We start from the raw sequence: 21905 nt of genomic DNA, 5'->3' as shown, positions 1-21905 counted from the left end.
GTCCATCTTTTTTTTTTTTTTTTTTTTTTAATTTATTTATTTTTTTGTTACATAGTTATTTGGATTGAAAAAAGACATACGTCCATCGAGTTCAACTAGAGAACAAAGTGCAACACCAGCCTGCTCCCTCACATATCCCTGTTGATCCAGGGGAAGGCGAAAAACCCTTACAAGGCATGGTACAATTAGCCCCAAGAGGGAAAAAACTCCTTCCCGGCTCCAGATGGCAATCAGATAAATTCCCTGGATCAACATCATTGGGCATTACCTAGTAATTGTAGCCATGGATGTCTTTCAACACAAGGAAAGCATCTAAGCCCCCTTTAAATGCAGGTATAGAATTTGCCATAACTACTTCCTGTGGCAATGCATTCCACATCTTAATCACTCTTACTGTAAAGAACCCTTTCCTAAATAAATAGCTAAAACGTTTTTTCCTCCATGCGCAGATCATGTCCTCTTGTCCTTTGAGAGGGCCTAGGGACAAAAAGCTCATCCGACAAGCTTTTATATTGCCCTGTGATGTATTTATACAGGGGCACCTCTAGCCATTTTGTCACTCCAGGCGAGAAAACCAGTGGCACCCCCCACCCCCGTCCCATGGCACACCCCATGAAAATAATTGTAATGCAGCAGCCTTCACTAGAAAATAATCAGTGCGTCAGTGTTTCACCAGAGATTACACTTATTGCGTCAGTGTTTTACCAGAAAATACACCTAATGTGGGCAGTGTTTCACCAGAAAATATACATAATGTGGGCAGTTTTTTACCAGAAAATACACATAAGCAGAGCTCCTCCCCTCCCCTCTCCCATTAGTTCCCCCTATAGCCCTAATAATTGCCTGCCCCTATAAGAAAAAAACATTTACTCACCTGCAGAAGACTCCTTTCCTGGCCTCCCTCCAGCGTGCAGCAGCTCCCTCGATGATCTCTGTGCAGCAACTCCGGCTGCAAAACACCCACGCTGACAGGCAAAGCAGGGCTATGAGAAAATTGCACCCAAAGTCCTGCACTGGAGACACAAATAGTCTATAGTGCAGGGCTTCGGACGCCATTTTCCCGTAGCCCTGCTCTGTCTGCCGGAACCCACAGATTCCGCAGGCTGCAGTAGTGAGCTTATGGGCTGCGACCAGTGAACTGAACATGGTGCCTTTTAGATGCCGCTAGCCAGTTCACCATCTGGGGACACACCATCTGGCAGGGGGTTGGCTGCGGTCCCTCCCCATGCCCCCCCACAGCACTCGTGACTGCCTGGTCGGCCTGGTGGATCAGGCAACTCTGCAAGAGGGACAGTGGGAGGCTCAAAGGGGAACACAAGGAGTCACAAAGGAGGATAGAAGAAGTCACATAAGGACTAAAGGAGGAGCACAGGGGGACAGAAGGGAGACATAGGGAGGCACAGGGGGACAGAAGGAGGCACAAAGGGAGAGAGAAGGACAAACTGGGTCAGACATGGCACAAGGGACTGAAAGAGGCACAAGGAGACAGAAGGGGGAAAGAAGGATGCACAAGGCACAGAGGTGGCAGCTGCCTCCAACTTACGCTAAATAGATGCAGTAGAATCAAGTAACACCCATAGGGTGGGGCTTAATTTCCAGGGAGGGGCTTAATCCAGCAACATGGCGCCCCCCAGGACCAATGGCACTCCAGGCAATGGTGTTATAATTTAAGTAGGCCTCAGTTATTTGGACTGAGTTAGTCAAAAAGGCTTGGGGTGCAGACCTGCATTTTAAGGGGATTTTCTCTGAGAGAGAGAAATCTACATTTCTGTCAGCAGAACTAGAACATACCAAGAAGCTGTTCTATGGACAAGGCCACAGGTCTCACTGACCTCAACATGTACACCACAAGAACAGTAAACATAGGCCATATTTACAAAATACCAAATTCCTGTATGTAAGTGAGAAGTTACATTAATTATTAATCAAGTAGGTGTGTATTATGACACCACGAGGGGTCTAAGCCAATAGTCGGTCTGGGGGATGGCGAAGATGAGGTCACATTTAACTCTTTCATAGTCGGTATTAAAGAGCCGGACGGGCTGACAGAGCTCACTCTGATTCCTGCTCTGCTTCCTACTTTCATGCTATCTAGATGCTGACTGGGACCTCTAAGTATTTTCATTCTTTATGTAATGTATGCTGTACATAGGTAGTCTAGAGTAACGTAGTCTAGAAAGAAGGTAACTGACTAACATTCAGGAGGAAGGTTAGTCAAGAGCTGTAACGCCAAGAACTTAAACATGAGGATCTGCTTTGCTAGGATATGATGAACTGTATCTGTATATTTGTGTAGTGAATAAACTCCTTAAATACTGAAGAAGCCTGAGAAAAGTCTATCTCCAATAATGCTTGCTGTGTTGAGAGTCAAGTTATCTCACAGTCTGTGAGACGCAACTGTAAGAAGTTGCTGGTGCCGGAGCAAAAGGTGATTAGAACAGTTTATAACAGGGGAACAGAAGGAGGCACAAAGGGAGAGAGAAGGACAAACGGGGTCAGACATGGCACAAGGGACTGAAAGAGGCACAAGCAGACAGGAGGAACGAAGTGGGAAAGAAGGATGCACAAGGCACAGAGGTGGCAGCTGCCTCCAACTTACGCTAAGTAGATGCAGTAGAATCAATTAACACCCATGGGGTGGGGCTTAATTTGGGGGAGGGGCTTAATCCAGCAACATGGCGCCCCCCAGGACCAATGTCACTCCAGGCATGGGATGTACTGCCTATGCTTAGAGGCGCCCCTGTATTTATACATGTTAATTAGATCCCCCTCTAAGGCGTCTTTTCTCTAGACTAAATAAACCCAGTTTATCTAACCTTTCTTGGTAAGTGAGACCTTCCATCCTACGTATCAGTTTTGTTGCTCGTCTCTGCACCTGCTCTAAAACTGCAATATCTTTCCTGTAATGTGGTGCCCAGAACTGAATTCCATATTCCAGATGTGGCCTTACTAGCGAGTTAAAAAGGGGCAATATTATGCTAGCATCTTGAGTGTTTATTTCCCTTTAATGCATCCCAAAATTTTGTTAGCTTTAGCTGCAGCAGCTTGGCATTGAGTACGGTTATTTAACTTGTTGTCGATGAGTACTTCTAAGTCCTTCTCCAAGTTGGATGTCCCCAACTGTATCCCATTTATTTTGTATGGTGCTAGACCATTGGTTCCACCAAAATGCATGACTTTACAGTTTTCAAAATTGAATTTCATCTGCCATTTATGTGCCCATATAGCCATCCTATCCAGATCCTGTTGCAATATGTCCCTATCTTCCTGAGAGTTGATGATTTTTGCACAATTTTGTATCATCTGCAAAAATAGCAGATGATACAAAATTGTGCAGAATCATAAACTCCCCTCAAGTTCCCCTGAACTATTTGGATTTCTGATCAAAAACAAAACTGATGCCTACGGCACTGTTAGGCCTAACGGGAGAAATGCTAACAACTTTCTCCAAACAAAAACTCAAAACTGGGGACATTCTGGCTTGGCAGAAGGGAAAAAATGTTGGCTCTCGGCTAGCGTGACAAAAAAAATGTGTGTCTCCTCAGCACAATCCATGACCCCTCAACTGTCACCATAAGCCTAAAGTCATACTGGATTACAACAACATGATGGAATGGGTGGTGTGGACAGAGCCGACTAGGCGATGACTTTCTACCCCGCAGTCTGCAATAAATAAATTAAATAAATAAAAATGTTGCGTGTATGTATGTTTTCATCTCCTGGTCTGTGGAATATGTACATCCTGTACAAACAGCGCAGTGACAGGCCAGTAACTCATGCAGACTTTATCTTGAAGGTTTTTGAATGCATCTGAATGAAGTATCAGACCTCAGCAGATGCCAGAGTTGGGCACCGTGCATCCTACGTCATCAATCCCCAGTGCCTCACTGGCCGTCACTTTATGGACTACATTTCACCAAAAAAAAAGCACCAACCAGGATGTACGACATGTACATACTGTTTTATAATCTGCTGCCTTATTTGTACAGTTTTGCTATTTTTTTCAGGTTATTAATAAATGTAATTATTTCAACAATTTTGTGTTCCAGTCTATTATTCATATGCAGAATGTCTACGCCCCGGTCGAGGCGTTGGTGAAGGGTAGATCCGGAAGGACTAAAGAATGTCCGCATGTCTGACATCATGAGATCGCTAGAGCGTCCTGTCCTTGCCTGCGTTGACATGGGAGGAGGAGGAAGATTACTGGCAGTGGCACCTTTATTCCATTGTGCGGTGACATCACCCTTAAACGCACTGTAAATCATACTTGCCAGCTTGTTGTGGGAAGTGCTGCATCCTTTCTGCCTTCTGGTGATTTGGTAACATCTCCGCCACTTTGTGCTTATACCAAGGGTCTAGTAGTGTTGCCACCCAGTACAGGTCATTCTCCTTAAGTGTTTATTTATTTATTTTTTTAACGGAAGTCCCTCAACAGGCTGGAGAGCATGAAATACGCCATCTGCACAAATGTGGATGCCGACATACTATCCATCTCCTCTTGCTCTTTCTCAGTGATGTGAGATAAGTTTTTCTCCTCCCCCCCCCCCCCCAGCCACGAACAATACCACGGGAAAGGTGAGAGCAGCACAAGCCCTCTGCGACGCCTGCTGCGGTTGCTCTTCCGCCTCCTCCTAAAAAAAAACACCTTACTCATCTTCCCCACACGACTCTCCCTCCTCTGTGCTGCCGCAGGTGTTAAGGAAACATCTGGTTCTGTTGGTAATTGTTCCTACAACTCTTCCTCCTATTCATGCTCCTCCACAGCTTGATCCACCACTCTACTCACGGCACACTCCAGTAAGAAGGCATATATCAAGTCGCTGATGGCGCCTTCACTGCGACTCACCATGTTTGTCACCTCCTCAAACGGCCGCATGAGCCTGCAGGCATTTCGCATGAGTGTCCAGTACTTCAGCCAGAACAACCCCAGCTCCATAGAGCATGACCTTTCACTGTAGTTGTACATATACTGGTTGACGGCTTTCTACTGTTGTAGCAGGTGGTCAAACATCAAGAGCGTTGAATTCCAGCGAGTTGGGCTATTGCAAGCACCTCACCGGCAAGTTGTTTCTCTGCTGAATATCGGCCAAGTGTGCCATGGCCGTGTAGGACCGCCTGAAATGCCCACACCTTCCTGGACTGCTTCAGGACTTCCTGTAAGCCTGGTTACGTAGACACAAATCTTTGCATTATTAGATTCCACACATGTGCCATGCAGGGTACATGTGTCAACTTTCCCAAATTGAAAGCCGAAATGAGATTGCTGCCGTTGACACACACCACCTTTCCGATCTCCAGTTGGTGCGGGGTCTGCCACTGCTCCACCTGTTTGTTCAGAGCAGCCAGGAGAGCTGCTCCAGTGTGACTCTCTGCTTTAAGGCAAGACTTGTCCAAGATGACGTGACACCGTCGTACCTGGCATGCAGCATAGGCCCTGGGGAGCTGGGGCTGTGTTGCTGGAGAGGAGATTGCAGCACCAGTAGAGTAGCTGTCAGCCGAGGAGGATGACAGGAAAAAGGATGTGGTAGGAGAGGAGGTTGCAGCAGGCCTGCCTGCAAGCCGTGGAGGTGTCACAACTAGGTCTGCTGCACAGCCACGTACTCCCTGCTTGCCAGCGGTCACCAGGTTGACCCAGTGGGTTGTATAAGTAATGTACCTGCCCTGACCGTTCTTTGCTGACCAGGCTTCCATGGTCATATGGACCCTTGACCCAACGCTGTGTGCCAGAGATGACACCACTTGCCTTTTAACTTCATGGTACAGTTTGGGTATCACCTTTTTTGAGAAATAACTGCGGCCTGGTATCTTCCACTGCGATATCCCAATCGCCACAAATTTTCGGAAGGCCTCAGAGTCCACCAGCTGGTATGGTAACAGCTGGCAAGCTAACAGTTCCACCAAGCCAGCTGTCAGACGCCGGGCAAGGGGGTGACTGGCAGACATTTGGCTTCTTCCGCTCAAAGATTTCCTTCACGGACACCTGGCTGCTGTGGGCAGAGGAGCAGAAACTGCTCAAGGTCAGAGACTTATTGGAGGAGGGTGGCTGTGAAGGTGCAAGGGAGAAAGCTGCTGAAGATAATGCACCTGATAATGCACCTGAAGGAGGAAGAGAAGGAGGGTTGCTTTGCTTTTGTGTGCTGCTTTTGTTCAGGTGGTCTTCCCATTGCAGATTGTGCTTTTTCCTCATGTTCCTTCGTAAGGCAGTTGTCCCTACACGGGTCTTGGTCTTTCCACGGCTCAATTTTTGGTGGCAGAGAGAACAGATGGCATTGCTCTCATCTTAGGCAGACACACACAAAAATTTCCACACCACTGGGCCCTGGGATGATGGCACTATGGTGGCATCAGCAGTTGACGTTGAAGGTCATGTTGGCTCATTGTCCATACTAGGTGGTGATACAGGCTGTAGGACACTACCACGAGCTGTTTCTGATGACGAGCTCCCCTGCTTCTTTCAGCAACTCGTCTCCTCCAACTCCTCTCTTACTACCCCTCTAAATTGTCCCCCTGGTCATCGTGTCTCTTTGGATCCCACGTGACATCCATGTTAGTATCATCGTCATCATCCTCATCGTCGTCATCCTAATCATCTTCCACAGCTTCACTTGTATCAGACACCTCAAACTGCACCAACAGCAGGTATTTCATCCTCCTCCTCACACCTTACGTCCATAGTGACGACTCAGACATATGAGGTGGTGTAACTTGCTTAGCGCTTCATCTTGTTGTAACGATAATGGCTGTGAATCAGTTAATTCCCCACCAAATAACTCCTGGGAAGTGTCAAATGGAGCGGATGTGGTGCTTGTAGTAGCGCTGGTGGCTGCGGAAGATGGTGTTCTGTGTTAAATGGTCAACTTCGTCCTGACAATCTTGGGAGTTGATGGCACGTGCCTTCTTCTGAGCACTGTACTTTGGTCCAGGGCCGCACAAAATCACGTCAGCATGACCTCGAACAGACCCGTCGGGTGGCCTGCCTCTGGCTCTGCCTCTGCCTGTTGTTTTGTCCATATTGGGGGGGGGGGGAGGGGGGAGATGAAGTGAAAGGTATGCACTGACTTGACTAATACAATGTGCAGTTCAAAGGTATGCACGGACTGGTATATAAAAGAGCGTGCGGTCACACAGGTGCAGTGAAAGGTATGCAGCGACTGGTATCAATACAATGTGCAGCTGTCGCCCACACAGGTGCGGTGAACAGTTATGCACAAACTGTTATATAAAAGAGCGTGCAATCACACAGGTACAGTTAACAGGTATGCAGTGACTGGTATATAAAACAGCGTGCGGTGACACAGGTTTAGTGAAAGGTATGCACGGACTGGTATTATTTACAATACAATGTGCAGCTGTCACACACACAGGTACAGTGAACAGTTATGCACGGACTGGTATATAAAACTGCATGCTGTCACACAGGTGCAGTGAACAGGTATGCACGGACTGGTATCAATACAATGTGCAGAAGTCACACAGGTCAGGTGCAGTGAACAGGTAGGCATGGACTGGTATTACAAATGTGCAGTTGTCACACACACCGATACCGTGAATAGGTGCAGTGACTGGTGTATATAACACTGCATGCTGCTGTCATGCAGGTGCAGTAAATATGAACAGGTATGCAGTGACTGGTATTACAAATATGCAGTTTTCCCACACAAGTGCAGTGAAAAGGTAGTCACTGAATGTGCTGGGCCTTGCACAGTATAGCAATTAGCAAGGTTAGCTGCCTGAGACTGACAGGGCTGTATATGCACGTGTCAGTGGGCCACACACCAAAAAAAAAAAAACCCCAAGAACATTAGCTCTCAAAAGAGCTGTTTGGGGGGGCTTTTCAGCAATAAGTATCAGCAAGGTGCAAGCTAACAAGCCTAACAGCCTAAGCTTTCCCTAATCTCTGCAGCAACCTCTCTCCCTTCTCTCACTAACAACACAGCACACAGAGTGAGAACATGGCCGACGCTGCTGCCTTTTATAGAGGGGGGGGGGGGGCTGAGTGGCTTCCATGTGTCTGCTGACTGATGTAGGGGGTCAAAGTTTAGCCCAATGATGTAGTATAGGGGGCGGGTCGAACTTGCATAAAGTTCGCGTTCCATAGCGAACCAGCTCGCACGCGAACCGTTTGGGCCATTTCTAATTGTAACAACCAACGATTTATAGAGGAAAATTATGACGATTAACAAGGTTGCCCAAACTTTCGCATGTCACTGTAATTGTGTGGTTTATTAATGTATTCTTGTCAGGTCTGGTTACGTGCACGATGCAAGATGGGTTTACTTGAGGCAACTAGATGACCCTGAAAGAGGATACCAGAATGCATCAGAATGAGTTATTTGGATGTGTAGAGAAGAATGTTGTGGACTGGTGAGTTTGACAGAAGAAGCAAAATATTATTTCATGTCTGAAAATTACAACAGCTGAACATGTGAAAATTTGCCCTGGTGAAGTATCGCTGAAAAAAACAAAACAAAAAACAAAAAAACGATGTTATTAGTAAGGTTATTCCACGAAGGGCCTTATGTGCTCCCTTTTTTTTTTTTTTTTTCCCTTCTTCTTCTTCCTTGTTATCTCCTTTTCTTCCCCTTAATACAGTGGAAGTCTCTTTGTGAAGTGCTCTGATATATAGTGGTTCTCTGGGTGGGATCTGGTGAAGGCGCATGTGTGACGTACGGTGCGTGAGAACTGCTGGTGTGATGAAGTTCTGAGGTGGTAGGCCGCCTTTGCTGATCACCTGTGCTGTGCCGTTGGGAGAGTCTCTGCTGTTTGACATTATTTTTGGTGATAAGAGAGAGAGAAGCGGAGGGAAATCTCTGATCAATAAAAACTAGTTTAATCGCCTCAAACTATGATGACTTCAACTTAGGAATGCGTCAAAGAGAGATGAGCTCAGGATGAATTCCGGTAGTAGTCACTTGACTATGACTGCTTCCTCCATCTGGGTTGAAGGAGGAAGCGTGGTTGTCACGTGACACGACTTGGAACGAAGCGTGGGACGGATCAGTTGGAATAAAAGGCAATGGCAGCTTTCAGGGCAAGATAAACTACACTTTGGAAACTTGTAATTTGTAGACAGACAATATTACTTGTGCACAAAAGCAAACATAACTGTATGAGTAATAAAAAGTAGGAAAACACATTTTTATTGAATGTTATGTCAGCGTTTCAGAACACTTTAAAGAAGACTCCAGCCTGGGTAAGATATCACCCACTTACCCGCCTGCTCAGCTGCACTAATTATCTGGATGAATTACGAATGAAACCCCCCTCAGAATTCATCTGGTGCTAATCTCTGGTGCCATAGAGTGTTGCTGTTACCAGAGCTGGCGCTACCATAGAGGCAAAAGTGGCAAATGCCCCGGGGCCTCTGACCTCTGCTGGGCCCCCCAGGTGGTCTTTCTGACTGTTCTCATATGCCTGCATGTTCAGCTCAGCTGCAGTGGCAGGCAGGCTCATACTGGTCAGGGGGGAAGGGGGGCAAGCTCTCCCCCCAGGCCGCCTTTCATTCGGTGATTTAGTGCTGGTCTGGTGTATTGAGGTTTGTTGTTGTAAGGCAATGTGAAACACTGGGCTCGCTGATAATAGTGCAATTAGAGGGCAAGCAAGCTGATAAATATACACAGCAGGATGCAGAGCTTGCCTGGAGGGTCTGTGGGAAAATATCTCTCTGGTCTCTTCCCAATGTTATGACTGCATGTGTGGATAAGGTGTTATACAAGTTGAAACGTTTTTGACAGTCCCTAGACTCCAGAAGGGTTGCTTTCTGACTTGTGTGAGAGACTAGCAGGGACAGGAGTCCTATTACAGGCAAGTAGTCTCTGTCTGATGTGGGACTGCAATACAGATAAGATCTCTGCTCCATCTCAGGCTATTCTCAATTGCTCTCCACTCCTCCTCTCTCTGGGCTAGTACACACCAAAATCGCAATAGCAATGGCTAGCAATTTGTGAGTGCGATTTTGTGAAACGATTTCCAAAGCGATTTTTGAATGAATCGCTCAAAAAAATGCTACATGCAGTGTTTGTGATTTTGAAAAAAATCACAAAGCTGCTGTGAGAACACCCTCATAGGGTAACATTAGCCAAGTGCTTTCCAAATCACTGTCGATTTGAAAAACGCTCAGAAGCCCTCTTGGTGTGCACCAGCCCTCCCTCATTCACCTTTGTTTCCCTCTTCCCCTAGTGCTGGGTGTTTGTGTCTTCTTGTTATACAGGAAAGCTAAATAAAAGTGAAATCCTGGTGATTTTTTTTTTTAAATGTCTGAATAGTTGACTGAATAGCTTGATGGAACATAGCATACGTAGCTTTGTGGGACATTCTTGGGTGACACTCTTATTTTCTTTACTGATTGATTCTGCTGGTATGTCTCTGTTCTGGTCCAATGGGGGTGTCCACCAACAAATCTCTGCAGAGGGGCCTGATGTAGTTACATCCCTACCCAGCCGCCTTGTAATAACTCACCTGTCCCTGCAGCAGCTCCATCCCGTGCCCCCTCTTTAGCCACGCTGCCTGCCTCTATGACCCTGTGCATGCTATTTACACGTAACGTGCCTGATGGAGGAGACACAGGCAGCAGGGCTGAAGGCAAAGCACAGGATGGAGCAGCTGATACAGGTGAATTATTACAAGGCAGCTGAGCTACACAATGTGCGGGGACCATGGGAGAAGTCTATGCGAGACCACGAAGGGCAGCAGTCGGTTCAGGATCCGACTTCGCTGGGGGGTTGAATGAATGTAGGGGGCCCAAGTTACTTTTGCCCCAGGGCCCCGTGTGGCTTAAACCGGCCCTGGCTGTTAAACCTTTAGTTGAAATCTCACTAATCTGTGCTTGTTTTCTGAGTTTGAAATAAGTTTCAAAATTTTCTGAGTTTCAAAATAATTTTTAGAGCATTTTCTTGCTTTCTGGTGGCTTAAAGAGACACTGAAGCGAAAAAAATATATGATATAATGAATTGGTTGTGTACTATGAATAATTACTAGAAGATTAGCAGCAAAGAAAATATTCTCATATTTTTATTTTCAGGTATATAGTGTTTTTTCTAACATTGCATCATTCTCTAATATGTGCAGATTACACAACACTCAGCATTCAAAATGATTCTTTCAGAGCAGTCTGTGAACTAATGACCTCTCCTCTGGCAGAGTAAAAGTAAAAAATTAACTAACAGTTGAGATAATAAAAGTCAGAAAACAGCCCTCTCCACGACTTTGAAAGTCGTAGAGCTTAATGGCTTTTTTTGTATAGAGATAACTGGAGTTTCTTAAATCTTCCTGTACTGGAAACTATTAGACTGATGGATCTGATCTTAATGTTTTATTTCTTAGCTGTACTACACATACAAATTTTTTTCGCTTCAGTGTCTCTTTAAAAGGCATTGTATTGACCAGTTGAAAAATATCATCTAGGAGAAAACTCAGGAGAAAAAGCTAATTGCGTATGGGCCCGTGTGACTTAACCTTCCTGGCGGTAAGCCCGAGCTAAGCTCTGGCTATGCTGCGCATGAGAATTTCTCAGGCCCTGCTGGGCCGATTTGCATAATTTTTTTTTTTTTTTTCTTTTGCAACACACAGCTAGCACTTTGCTAGCTGTGTCTGCCCTCCGATCGCCGCCGCTCGCCGCGCCGCCCCAGACCCCGTGCGCTGCCTGGCCAATCAGTGCCAGGCAGCGCTGAGGGGTGGATCGGGACTCCCAATGACGTCACAACGTCTGTGATGTCATCCCGTCCGTCGCCATGGCGATGGGGGAAGCCCTCCAGGAAATCCCATTCTTTGAACGGGATTTCCTGATCGGAGATTGCCGGAGGCGATCGAAGCGGGTGGGGGGATGCCGCTGCACAGCGGCTGCTATGCTGCCCCCTGGCGGTTTTTAATAGACTGCCAGGAGGGTTAATGTGTATGTGAGTTGTGTGACAGTTGGAATCGTGAACATATGGACTGAGCAAAGTGCAGAAAACAAAACAAAAATACTTCTCCATACAACTATTACAGTACCTTCTTTGGCTTTCTGCTTTTGTGGCAAAGCATTTACCATAACCCCTCCATGTACTGCCTGACTATGGCTGCCCTTGTCTGTTCCTCAATGCTAAAAAAATGAATACTACTCATATTGCAGCAGAATTCCTATAAAAAAATAAATAAATAAATAATCCCGGATAAATCCTAATCCTTCTCTGTCTGCTTAAGACATGCAAAATTGAATTGTACCATAGTGCTAAAAAGGAAATTCCTTCTGTTTGATTTTTGTTGTAAATCGCCAGTGAAATCAGCTGCACGTGATTCACAATGGTTTTCAATAAAACAATAGTTTTCATCAGCTTCCACTGTGTATACCCGGTCCACTTATCACAACCGATCCATTGACAATGAACATCTTTAAGCAGAACCTATGCTTGGCATAGGATCTGTTAACCTATGCATTGAAAGTCTGCCTTCCAATGTGATAAACGGTTTGTTTTAGCTAATACTATGAGCCCGGCCTTATTCACCTATACGCCAATGTAGGTATTTTATTTTATGCAGTGTCAAAGAAGATACTTGCACCAAATAAATCATTTTTTATAAAAATGACATATCCAGAGTTAGCAGCTATTGTTGTCTGGCCATTCCTGGAAACATTTAATATACTGCTCTTTACAGTGATTCTACTTTTGTTTTAGATTGCATGAGAAGCACTGGACCTTATTTTCATAGATGCAGTTTTTTTTCCAGGTGTCAGCAGAGGAAGTGGAAAAACAGTTGATTCTTTGTCAGAAGGAAAAACAACAACAACTGACTAATTTCCAGGGAGAAGTAAAACAAAGGCTTAATCAGCATGCCAAGCAGTGGAAGCAACAGCAGCTGCAGAAATCCTATGATGTTGTGAGTGGCAAGTCCTTATGCTTCATCATCTTTGTCTCAAATTTTAGTAGCTCCCTTGCTCCTCTTGCTTTCCTTACGCTAAATCTTGTTCAGCTATTGCTATGTCTTCTTTGTCTCATTTTTGGGTCCATTATCTTTCTTTCAGCATAATGCTTGTCACCAACTCCTTTCGCAACCAATTTGAGGTATGCTACTGTTAAAGTTATGTATGTGGACACCAGCTGCAGTAAGGTCTTGACTTTTCTTTTTAGCCTCCAGTGAGCATAAATGGCACTCACAAACGTACATATCACTTCCACAATATGTTCAAACTTTTTTCATATATTTAAAGAAAATGTTGTCTCAGCTTGTAAAATTTGAACATGACAAATTAGGGTGCCCTTGTTTCGTTACACCCCACCTTGTGTATAATTCTTCCAGACGAGGATGTGTCTGGTCCTACAAAAACCTTTTATATTTTAAACCCGGATTAATGCCAAGCCAGAAATTGTGTTTTGGTGGCTTTCGGACATCTTCGCTTCTGCAAACTGGAAAAAAAAAATCATACATACAGGGCCGGATTTGTACCTTTTGCCGCCCAAGGCCCACTGTCACCAACTGTCTCATCACCCCCAAACTTACACACACTTTTTTGTAACAAAAAACTTCATAGATCCTCCGAGTGCCCATTGTTCCTGCACTGGGTCCCTCTGAACATATTCAGACCCCTCACTGCTGCCAGGAACCCTCTTCTTCCATGTGGCTGCACTCCCATCTGTGTGCAATCGGCTTGGGTCTGTGCGAGTATGGTCTGCACATGCCCAGTAGTTCAAAGCCTTTCATGCGTGTCTGTTTCCTCTGACACAAGTGACTTTGGACTAATGGGAATGTGAGGACCCTACTTGTGCATGCCCATTACAGTTGCACTTGTACATGAGTGCAGCCATGGCAAAAAAAATTCAGCTGAATATGTTTATGACTCAGTACAGGTAGCCAAATTATGTCCATCCTGTTAGTATAGGTAGACAGGTGCTCCCCCCCCCCCCCGCCTCAGTATAGGTAGTCAGATGCTGTACCCCTTGCCCTCCCTTCCCCTTTTGTGTAGGTGGCCAAATGCTGTCCCCCCCCCCCCCCCCCTTTAGTATAGGTAGCCTGATGCGATCCCCGGTCACCCAGCCTCTTTAATACAGGTCGTCAGATGCTTTCCCCCATTGCCCCCCTTTAGTAAAGGTAACCAAATGCCGTGCCCCTCCTTTGTATAGGTAGCCAGATGCTTTCCCCAGTCACCCCCCCCCCCTTTTGGGTTAGCTAGTCAGATGCTGTCACCTGTGCCCCTCTATAGGTAGCCAGATGCTGTGCCCCCTTTTAGAATAGGTAGTTACATGCTGTCTGCTCTTGCCCCAAGCCCCCCTTTAGAATAGGTAATGCTGTGTTCCCCCTAAATATAGGCTGCCAGATGCTGTGTACCCCATCCCCACACTTTAGTATAGGTAGTTAGAGGCTGTCCCCCTCCCCTTTAGAATAGGTAGCTTAATGCTTTTTTTTACCTCCCCCTTAGTATAGGCAGACAGATGCTCTCCTGTCACAACACCCCCTCTTTAGCAGGAGCTGGTGCAGATGTCCTCTTCCTCCCCCGTCCTTGTGGAACTGAGTTATTCACCTCTCTCCCGACTTCCAGTGCCGAAACTTCCTCTGTCCCTCTGTCATCCGCTGCTGTGCATCTCTATCTCCCACTGGCGATCCCGCCATGTGACATGCCGGTAATGTGCCAGCGGGTTACATGTGAGAGATGCCAGCAGGAGATAGAGAGATGCCCCGCAGCGGCTGACAGAGGGACAGAGGAAGTTTCGGTGCTGGAGGCCTTGAGAGAAGAGAGGTGAGTGACTCTGTTACGCTCGGAGGGGGGGGGGGGGGGCGATTGAGCAAAGTGATCCGCCCGCCGCTAACAGCCTCACCTCCTCAAGTCAGGAATGTGCTGCCCAACCAGGTCTCCAAATTCAGGAAGAGTCTGCAGCCTGTGAAGGGGCGGCCGCGGCAGCAGACTTGTCAGCAATTCTTAAGGGCTGGTGACAGGTGCGTTCAACCTGCCACCACCGACCCTCTGACTTTGCTAAATTATGGTGCCCTAGGCACTTGCCTTTCCCCAAATCCGGCCCTGCATACATAAAAGCAATTTAAAAAGCTTCTGTAATAAAATTTCTGCTTTTAAAATGGTTACCTTTCCAAAGATCCTATATTATTTCACTACAGATCCCACTCCCTACTAATTTTTTTTTTAAAGATCTAAGAGCTATATTACTCCAATATATTTGGAAAATATTCTTTCCTCCCCAAGGAAAGAAGGAGACTTTGGTTTCCCAAATCCTTACTGTTACTATATTGCATCCTTACTTGACATGTCTAAACACTGGTGGATATCCTCCTCCAACCGGATATGGGTTGACATGGTATCCGAACTTACCACGATCCCTTTAAAACACTTCATCAGCTTAGATCTATTAACACTCCCTATTCCCACCCCACAATCTCGGCCACTATTGAAGCTTGGAAAACATTTGTCAAACTTAATCCCTCAGCTCCAGAAACGATCAGACCTAAAATCCCTCTCTCAGTAATATCTTCCATCATTCCCGATATTAACCTCCAAACCTGGATTTCCTCATCAGTCACTCATATAAATGACCTACTACATAACGCTTTACTCCCGTTTGCAGTACTGCAGGAAAAATTGCATCTAAATAATAACTGCTTCTTCACATACCTACGAATAGCCCATCTACATAAACAATCCCCTCTATTAGCCCAATATTTGCCTCAATCATTTGGAACAATTTTAATATCCCTATCCACCCAAAGGTGGTATATCCATGTGGTATGAACAACTTTCCCTTTCCTCCCAATTATCTATTAGAAAAATATTTCAAAGTTTGGACCTCAGACCTTCAGGTCCCCCTTTCACGTTAAGCACTCAAAAGCATTCAAAGACCTTACTAAATATTCTAAATGTATCAATCATTTAAAGACTGCACAAAAGCTCTTATGCAAATGGTATATAACCCCTAGAGTATTAGCCACAATTTCTAAGATTAATAGCCCTCTTTGTTGGAGAAACTGCAGACAGCATGGTACACTCCTTCATATTCTATGGGAATGCCCAATCATACAACCCTTCTGGTGTCTAATCAGAAATATCATAACCACCATCACAAAAAACCCTTTATGCTCACTCCGCAGCTTGTACTATTCCTTCTAGATACTGATAAAATTAACATACAGCATAGATTCTTAGTTAGCCATTTGATTTGTGCAGCACGCCACCTAATTCTGACCAATTGGAACTCCACTGAATCCACTACAACAAATCCATTTCGTCAACTATAATTTAAAAATGAAAATCTCCAGAGAAATCCCAACACCACACATGAGCCCATCTTTAACACTATCAATTGGCAAGACATCACATCACGTCTGCTTTGACGAAGATAAAATATTCTCATTATACATCTGTCCCCCTATGCGCCAATACCTTTATCCACAAATTACTTCCATTGAACAACTTCACCCCTCTAACCCTCCCCGACCCCATTCTCCTTCTGATTGAATAGGTTCAATTTGGGCTATTCCTCCCTGTACAGAGACATGATTACAGGTCACAATATCCCTTTATAGGTGATGATAACTTTGGTTACTATCAGTTGCTTCAGTTATTTTGTTATTACTAAATTTGTTCTATAGTCTAAATTTTCTAACCTGGTTAAGTTAAGCTTTTTCTACCCTTACTGTAACTTTATTATACCACTTCAAACGGAGATATACAGTATTTGTTATCACCACTTCTTCATAGCATACTTATATGTTCAAAATACTACAAATTATAGCTGTATTGGTTTTTCATATGGTTTTTCTACTATTACAATAAAAACTATTCAAAGAAAAAAAAAACTTCTGTATACGCAGAGGTGCCTTTAAAGGACCTGAGCACCATACTTGAATAAGAAATGAAACGCACACCTCCTTGAAAGCCCATATCCAGGATGCAATTTTTTGGGCTGATTTTTTTTTTTTTTTTTTTTTTTACGACGAACAATCTTTCTCACAATATCGCTCAACATAGTTTAATGAAAATGTGCTAAACAATGTTTCACGACGCATACCACCCACAGCAATCGGTCGTTTTTGAACGATTAGCTGCATTAACTTGTTCCAATCCTCAGTGACTTTTGTGTTATTGATCTGCGATTGTGTAAACGATTGTTTACATGGTCATTCGTTGCCAACAACACTTACAAATTTGCCCAGATAGATCGGGTAACAATCGTTCGTCAGTGGAGATCCCTGATCCATCTGGCTGTGGGTACATGGCTTAAGGGAGGTTTGTAAATGCTGTGTGTTTTTTTTTTTTTTTTTTTTTGGGGGGGGGGGGGGGGGGGGGGGGAGAGCATTTACTTTCCTACGGAGGGAGGCTTTCTAGCTCCCCATCTACACATGCGCGTCCATCTTGCTTATTTGTGTGCCAAATCAGCTGTGGTAATGTTGCGTACCCCGACTGCCGCAATTCATGCCGGGAGATGTAATCTGTTAACGTGGCTACATCTCCCGTCATGCATTGCAGCAGTTGGGGGCCCACGACGTCACTGCGGCTGCTTTAAACAGCCGCACACTCAGCAAGATGGAGGCATGTGTATAGAAGGAGGGGCTAGAGTGCAATATTCCCGCCACCTCAATAGGTAAGTAAATGCTTGCTCCCTCTGAAAGATGCGCACCATTTACAAACTCCCCTTAGGGAAGGTTCGTTTGATTACTTTAACCTTGGAGCACCCAGGTGTTCAGTTAGCTTTAAACAAGTTTCACCTAATTTGGTATACATGAAAGGGGTGCTAGGTCCTGCCCTGCAGTTTTCTTATCCCTATCTAAAGTTCATACTTCATATCATCCATACTATGTATGCTGAGCTGATCATACTCTCACTCCTCAGGGTCCTTTTACACTTACCTTGTTGAGTCACGGTAGTCTCTCCTACCGAAGCTTGGAGCATTGGCCATTAGAAGCAACGGAACTTGATACACTTGTATCCTCAGCATTTCGTATGGTTTTGACTCCATTGGACATGCTGAATATTTTCACAGTAAAGCCTTCTTTCTGTTTAAAAGAAAAAAAAAAAGTTATAACCAGTAAATACTTTCTCCTGGTTTAAAGCTGGACTAAAATCCGCTAGCGAAAGCAGCCCAGCATTTAGTAACAATGCTTAAAGCCTTACCTTTCAGAATTGCTCTATTTGAAAAATCGAATTCATAGTGCCCGTCAACTGCATGGGAATCACAGTCGTTTTCCGCACACTATTTTAGATGCAGAAATGCAGCCTATTGAAATCTATAGGCTGCACCTGAATCGTGTGCAGGGAAAAAAATGCATGCTGCAGTTTTCCGCACAACACCTCTGAATCCCTATAGTCGCGCATGGCACTGCTGTAGCGATTTGGATGCAAATTCACATCAATAAATAAACCCTGAACGGTCAAGAAAATAGCAAGCAATACATTTGAACGGGAGTGTCTTCCCTGATGCTGTATGCTCCACTAGGAGATAAAGGAACAGAAGACCTCATACTGTATTGGCTACTCTGCATCCTAAATATGGACATATCAGACTGCATTTTGTTCGCATTTAGCAATTCAAAACTCAAGATGCAAGTGGCCAGCCCATAATAGGGAGCTGTCACTGTGTATCACCAAACTATGTAGAACAAATTAAACTAATGGCTTATACACACTGCTGTGCTTTTAAAATCGCATGTGTTTTTTAATCGCAAGGTCTGTTGAAAATCATGAAAATTGTAAAGACCTGTACACACTGGTGCAATTTAATTTTTCTATTTTCATGAAAGCTTTGTTTAAAAATTGCATGCGATTTTAAAAACGCAGCGCAAGTGCAGCGTTGTGTACAGGCCCTAACACAGGGCTGCAACAAAAGTATTACAATTTTAATGAAATATTATCATTTGCATATGCAATTAACTGTGTGCACTTTTTCTTCAAAGTGACAACAAAATTATGTGAATTAAATACATAAGAGTGAGTGCTACTCATTTCCTAGTACAGCAAACCAGTCTCTTGAAGGAATAATCCTAGGGAGAGACTGTCCGGCTAGCCTATGCAAGTCTCACCTGCCACCTGTTTGTAGTATTGTTACCTACAGTCTACTATCTTATGGCACAATCCACTGTAGAATCTTCGCTGCAGTGATATTCAGGGATCCAGTCCATGTACTGGCCAAGCATGCTGGAGGGCAATCACTAATTATAGAGAGAGAAAGACCTTCTTGCTATGCAACCAGTTTCCTGCTAACACTCCTTGCTCGACTGTCAGTATACAGGTCCTTCTCAAAAATGTAGCATATTGTGATAAAGGTCATTATTTTCTGTAATGTACTGATAAACATTAGACTTTCATATATTTTAGATTCATTACACACAACTGAAGTAGTTCAAGCCTTTTATTGTTTTTAATATTGATAATTTTGGCATACAGCTCATGAAAACCCAAAATTCCTATCTAAAAAAATTAGCATATCATGAAAAGGTTCTCTAAACGAGCTATTAACCTAATCATCTGAATCAACTAATTAACTCTAAACACCTGCAAAAGATTCCTGAGGCTTTTAAAAACTCCCAGCCTGGTTCATTACTCAAAACCGCAATCATCAGTAAGACTGCCAACCTGACTGCTGTCCAGAAGGCCATCATTGACACCCTCAAGCAAGAGGGTAAGACACAGAAAGAAATTTCTGAACGAATAGGCTGTTCCCAGAGTGCTGTATCAAGGCACCACAGTGGGAAGTCTGTGGAAAGGAAAAAGTGTGGCAGAAAACGCTACACAACGAGAAGAGGTGACCGGACCCTGAGGAAGATTGTGGAGAAGAACAGATTCCAGACCTTGGGGGACCTGCGGAAGCAGTGGACTGAGTCAGGAGTAGAAACATCTAGAGCCACCGTGTACAGGAAATGGGCTACAGGTGCCGCATACCCCAGGTCAAGACCCTTTTGAACCAGAAACAGCGGCAGAAGCGCCTGACCTAGGCTACAGAGAAGCAGCACTGGACTGTTGCTCAGTGGTCCAAAGTACTTTTTTCGGATGAAAGCAACTTTTGCATGTCATTCGGAAATCAAGGTGCCAGAGTCCGGAGGAAGACTGGGGAGGGGGAAATGCCAAAATGCCTGAAGTCCAGTGTCAAGTACCCACAGTCAGTGATGGTCTGGGGTGCCATGTCAGCTGCTGGTGTTGGTCCACTGTGTTTTATCAAGTGCAGGGTCAATGCAGCTAGCTTTCAAGAGATTTTGGAGCACTTCATGCTTCCATCTGCTGAAAAGCTTATGGAGATGAAGATTTCATTTTTCAGCACGACCTGGCACCTGCTCACAGTGCCAAAACCACAGGTAAATGGTTTACTGACCATGGTATTACTGTGCTCAATTGGCCTGACAACTCTCCTGACCTGAACCCCATAGAGAATCTGTGGGATATTGTGAAGAGAAAGTTGAGAGAGGCAAGACCCAACACTCTGGATGAGCTTAAAGCCGCTATTGAAGCATCCTGGTCCTCCATAACACCTGAGCAGTGCCACAGGCTGATTGCCTCTATGCCATGCCGCATTGAAGCAGTCATTTCTGCAAAAGGATTCTCGACCAAGTATTGAGTGCATAACTGAACATAATTATTTGAAGGTTGACTTTTTTTGTTTTAAAAACACTTTTCTTTTATTGGTTGGATGAAATATGCTAATTTTTTGAGATAGGAATTTTGGGTTTTCATGAGCTGTATGCCAAAATCATCAATATTAAAACAATAAAAGGCTTGAACTACTTCAGTTGTGTGTAATGAATCTAAAATATATGAAAGTCTATCAGTACATTGCAGAAAATAATGACCTTTATCACAATATGCAAATTTTTTGAGAAGGACCTGTACATCAGAATTAGCAATGCTCTCACTGGTCTTTAACACATTAGTGTCCTCCATGTCTGCTGGTCACGGTGTTGATAACGCGTGGCCACACAAGACGCTGGCATGGACGTTTATTTTCCGCTTGGCGTGCTCTTGCTTGTTTCAAGCCAGCCGCTCGATGTTCTGGTAGATCGGTGTATAGGGGTGTGTGAGCACTCGCTCAGTATCTGCCCCCGACCCACTGACTTGTTTTGCCCTACCTTTTGGGGATTTCTAAAGGTGCAGTTGAAGCTACGGAGGGTGGCTGCCTCCTCTTCCTTTATAGGGCAGAGGCTAGTAAGTGTAATTCATTCCTCTCATCTCCGCCTACTCCTTGTTCAAATCCTACCCCTTATGCTTATGCAAACAATCTGTATGGATGTTGGATTATTGTGGCTCTGCATAAAAGTGTAACTGTTAGGCAAAAAAAGCTAAATTAAATCTCTATTCTCCTGTGTTAAACAGTTTGGTAGGTAGCCAAAAAGGCAATACTGAAGTAAAAAATCTATCTTACTTTTTTGTGGCTGAACAGCAATCATCTTTTTCCCCAGGCTGCTAAGGAGGCCGCAGGCCGCACATGAGAAGTTGCAGAGCATCAGTGTTGCCAAGCGTCCGTATAAATACGGACAGTCCGTACAAATGCCCCCCCAAAACATCTGTCCATACTTTCTGTCAGGCGTCCGTCCAAAGAGCAATCGTGGCGGCGCTACTGTCAGGTCGGGCAGCAGGAGCAGCTCGGCCGCATCGGGTATTTAATTTTGCAGCCGTGCCGATAAAGTTTTGCAGGGGTGTTCCTCCGCCAGCCGCCAGGGACTCTTTTTCTCTCCAGGCACTGCAGTCACATGCGAAGATTCGGCTACAGGACTGCAGTTGCCTGGCAAGGAACACACAAGCCTCCCTTGGAGGAGTGTGGCCCAATCACCATTGAGTGGGTGGGAGAGTCAACAGTGTCACTGTGGGGGGGTGGAACTGGCTAGGCAGCCCGCGGTTTTCAAAGGATGTGCCTGGTGAGGATGAATATTGCTGTTGCTGCTACCACTGTTGGGAATACCAGCACCTTCCTGCTCAAGTGCTCACGACCCTCAGGCTCAGA

At 44.9% G+C, this 21905-nt stretch overlaps 1 protein-coding gene across 4 annotated transcripts in view; it reads left to right on the top strand.

Annotated features, from left to right (window-relative positions):
• CCDC15 (coiled-coil domain containing 15) overlaps nucleotides 1–21905 on the top strand; it is a 476574-nt gene that overhangs the window by 31752 nt on the left and 422917 nt on the right. For 2 of the 4 annotated variants that reach the window (XM_068240259.1, XM_068240260.1), the window contains 2 exons: nucleotides 8244–8364; nucleotides 12706–12855. In XM_068240259.1, coding sequence (XP_068096360.1) covers nucleotides 8338–8364; nucleotides 12706–12855 — 177 coding nt within the window. In that variant the 5' untranslated portion in view covers nucleotides 8244–8337. The remainder of the gene's footprint in view (nucleotides 1–8243; nucleotides 8365–12705; nucleotides 12856–21905) is intronic. The other 2 variants (XM_068240262.1, XM_068240258.1) reach the window with 1 other exon arrangement.

Source organism: Hyperolius riggenbachi, chromosome 6 (assembly GCF_040937935.1).
Source record: "Hyperolius riggenbachi isolate aHypRig1 chromosome 6, aHypRig1.pri, whole genome shotgun sequence".
Lineage (NCBI taxonomy): Eukaryota > Metazoa > Chordata > Amphibia > Anura > Hyperoliidae > Hyperolius > Hyperolius riggenbachi.
This window is presented reverse-complemented; position numbering and strand designations above follow the sequence as displayed.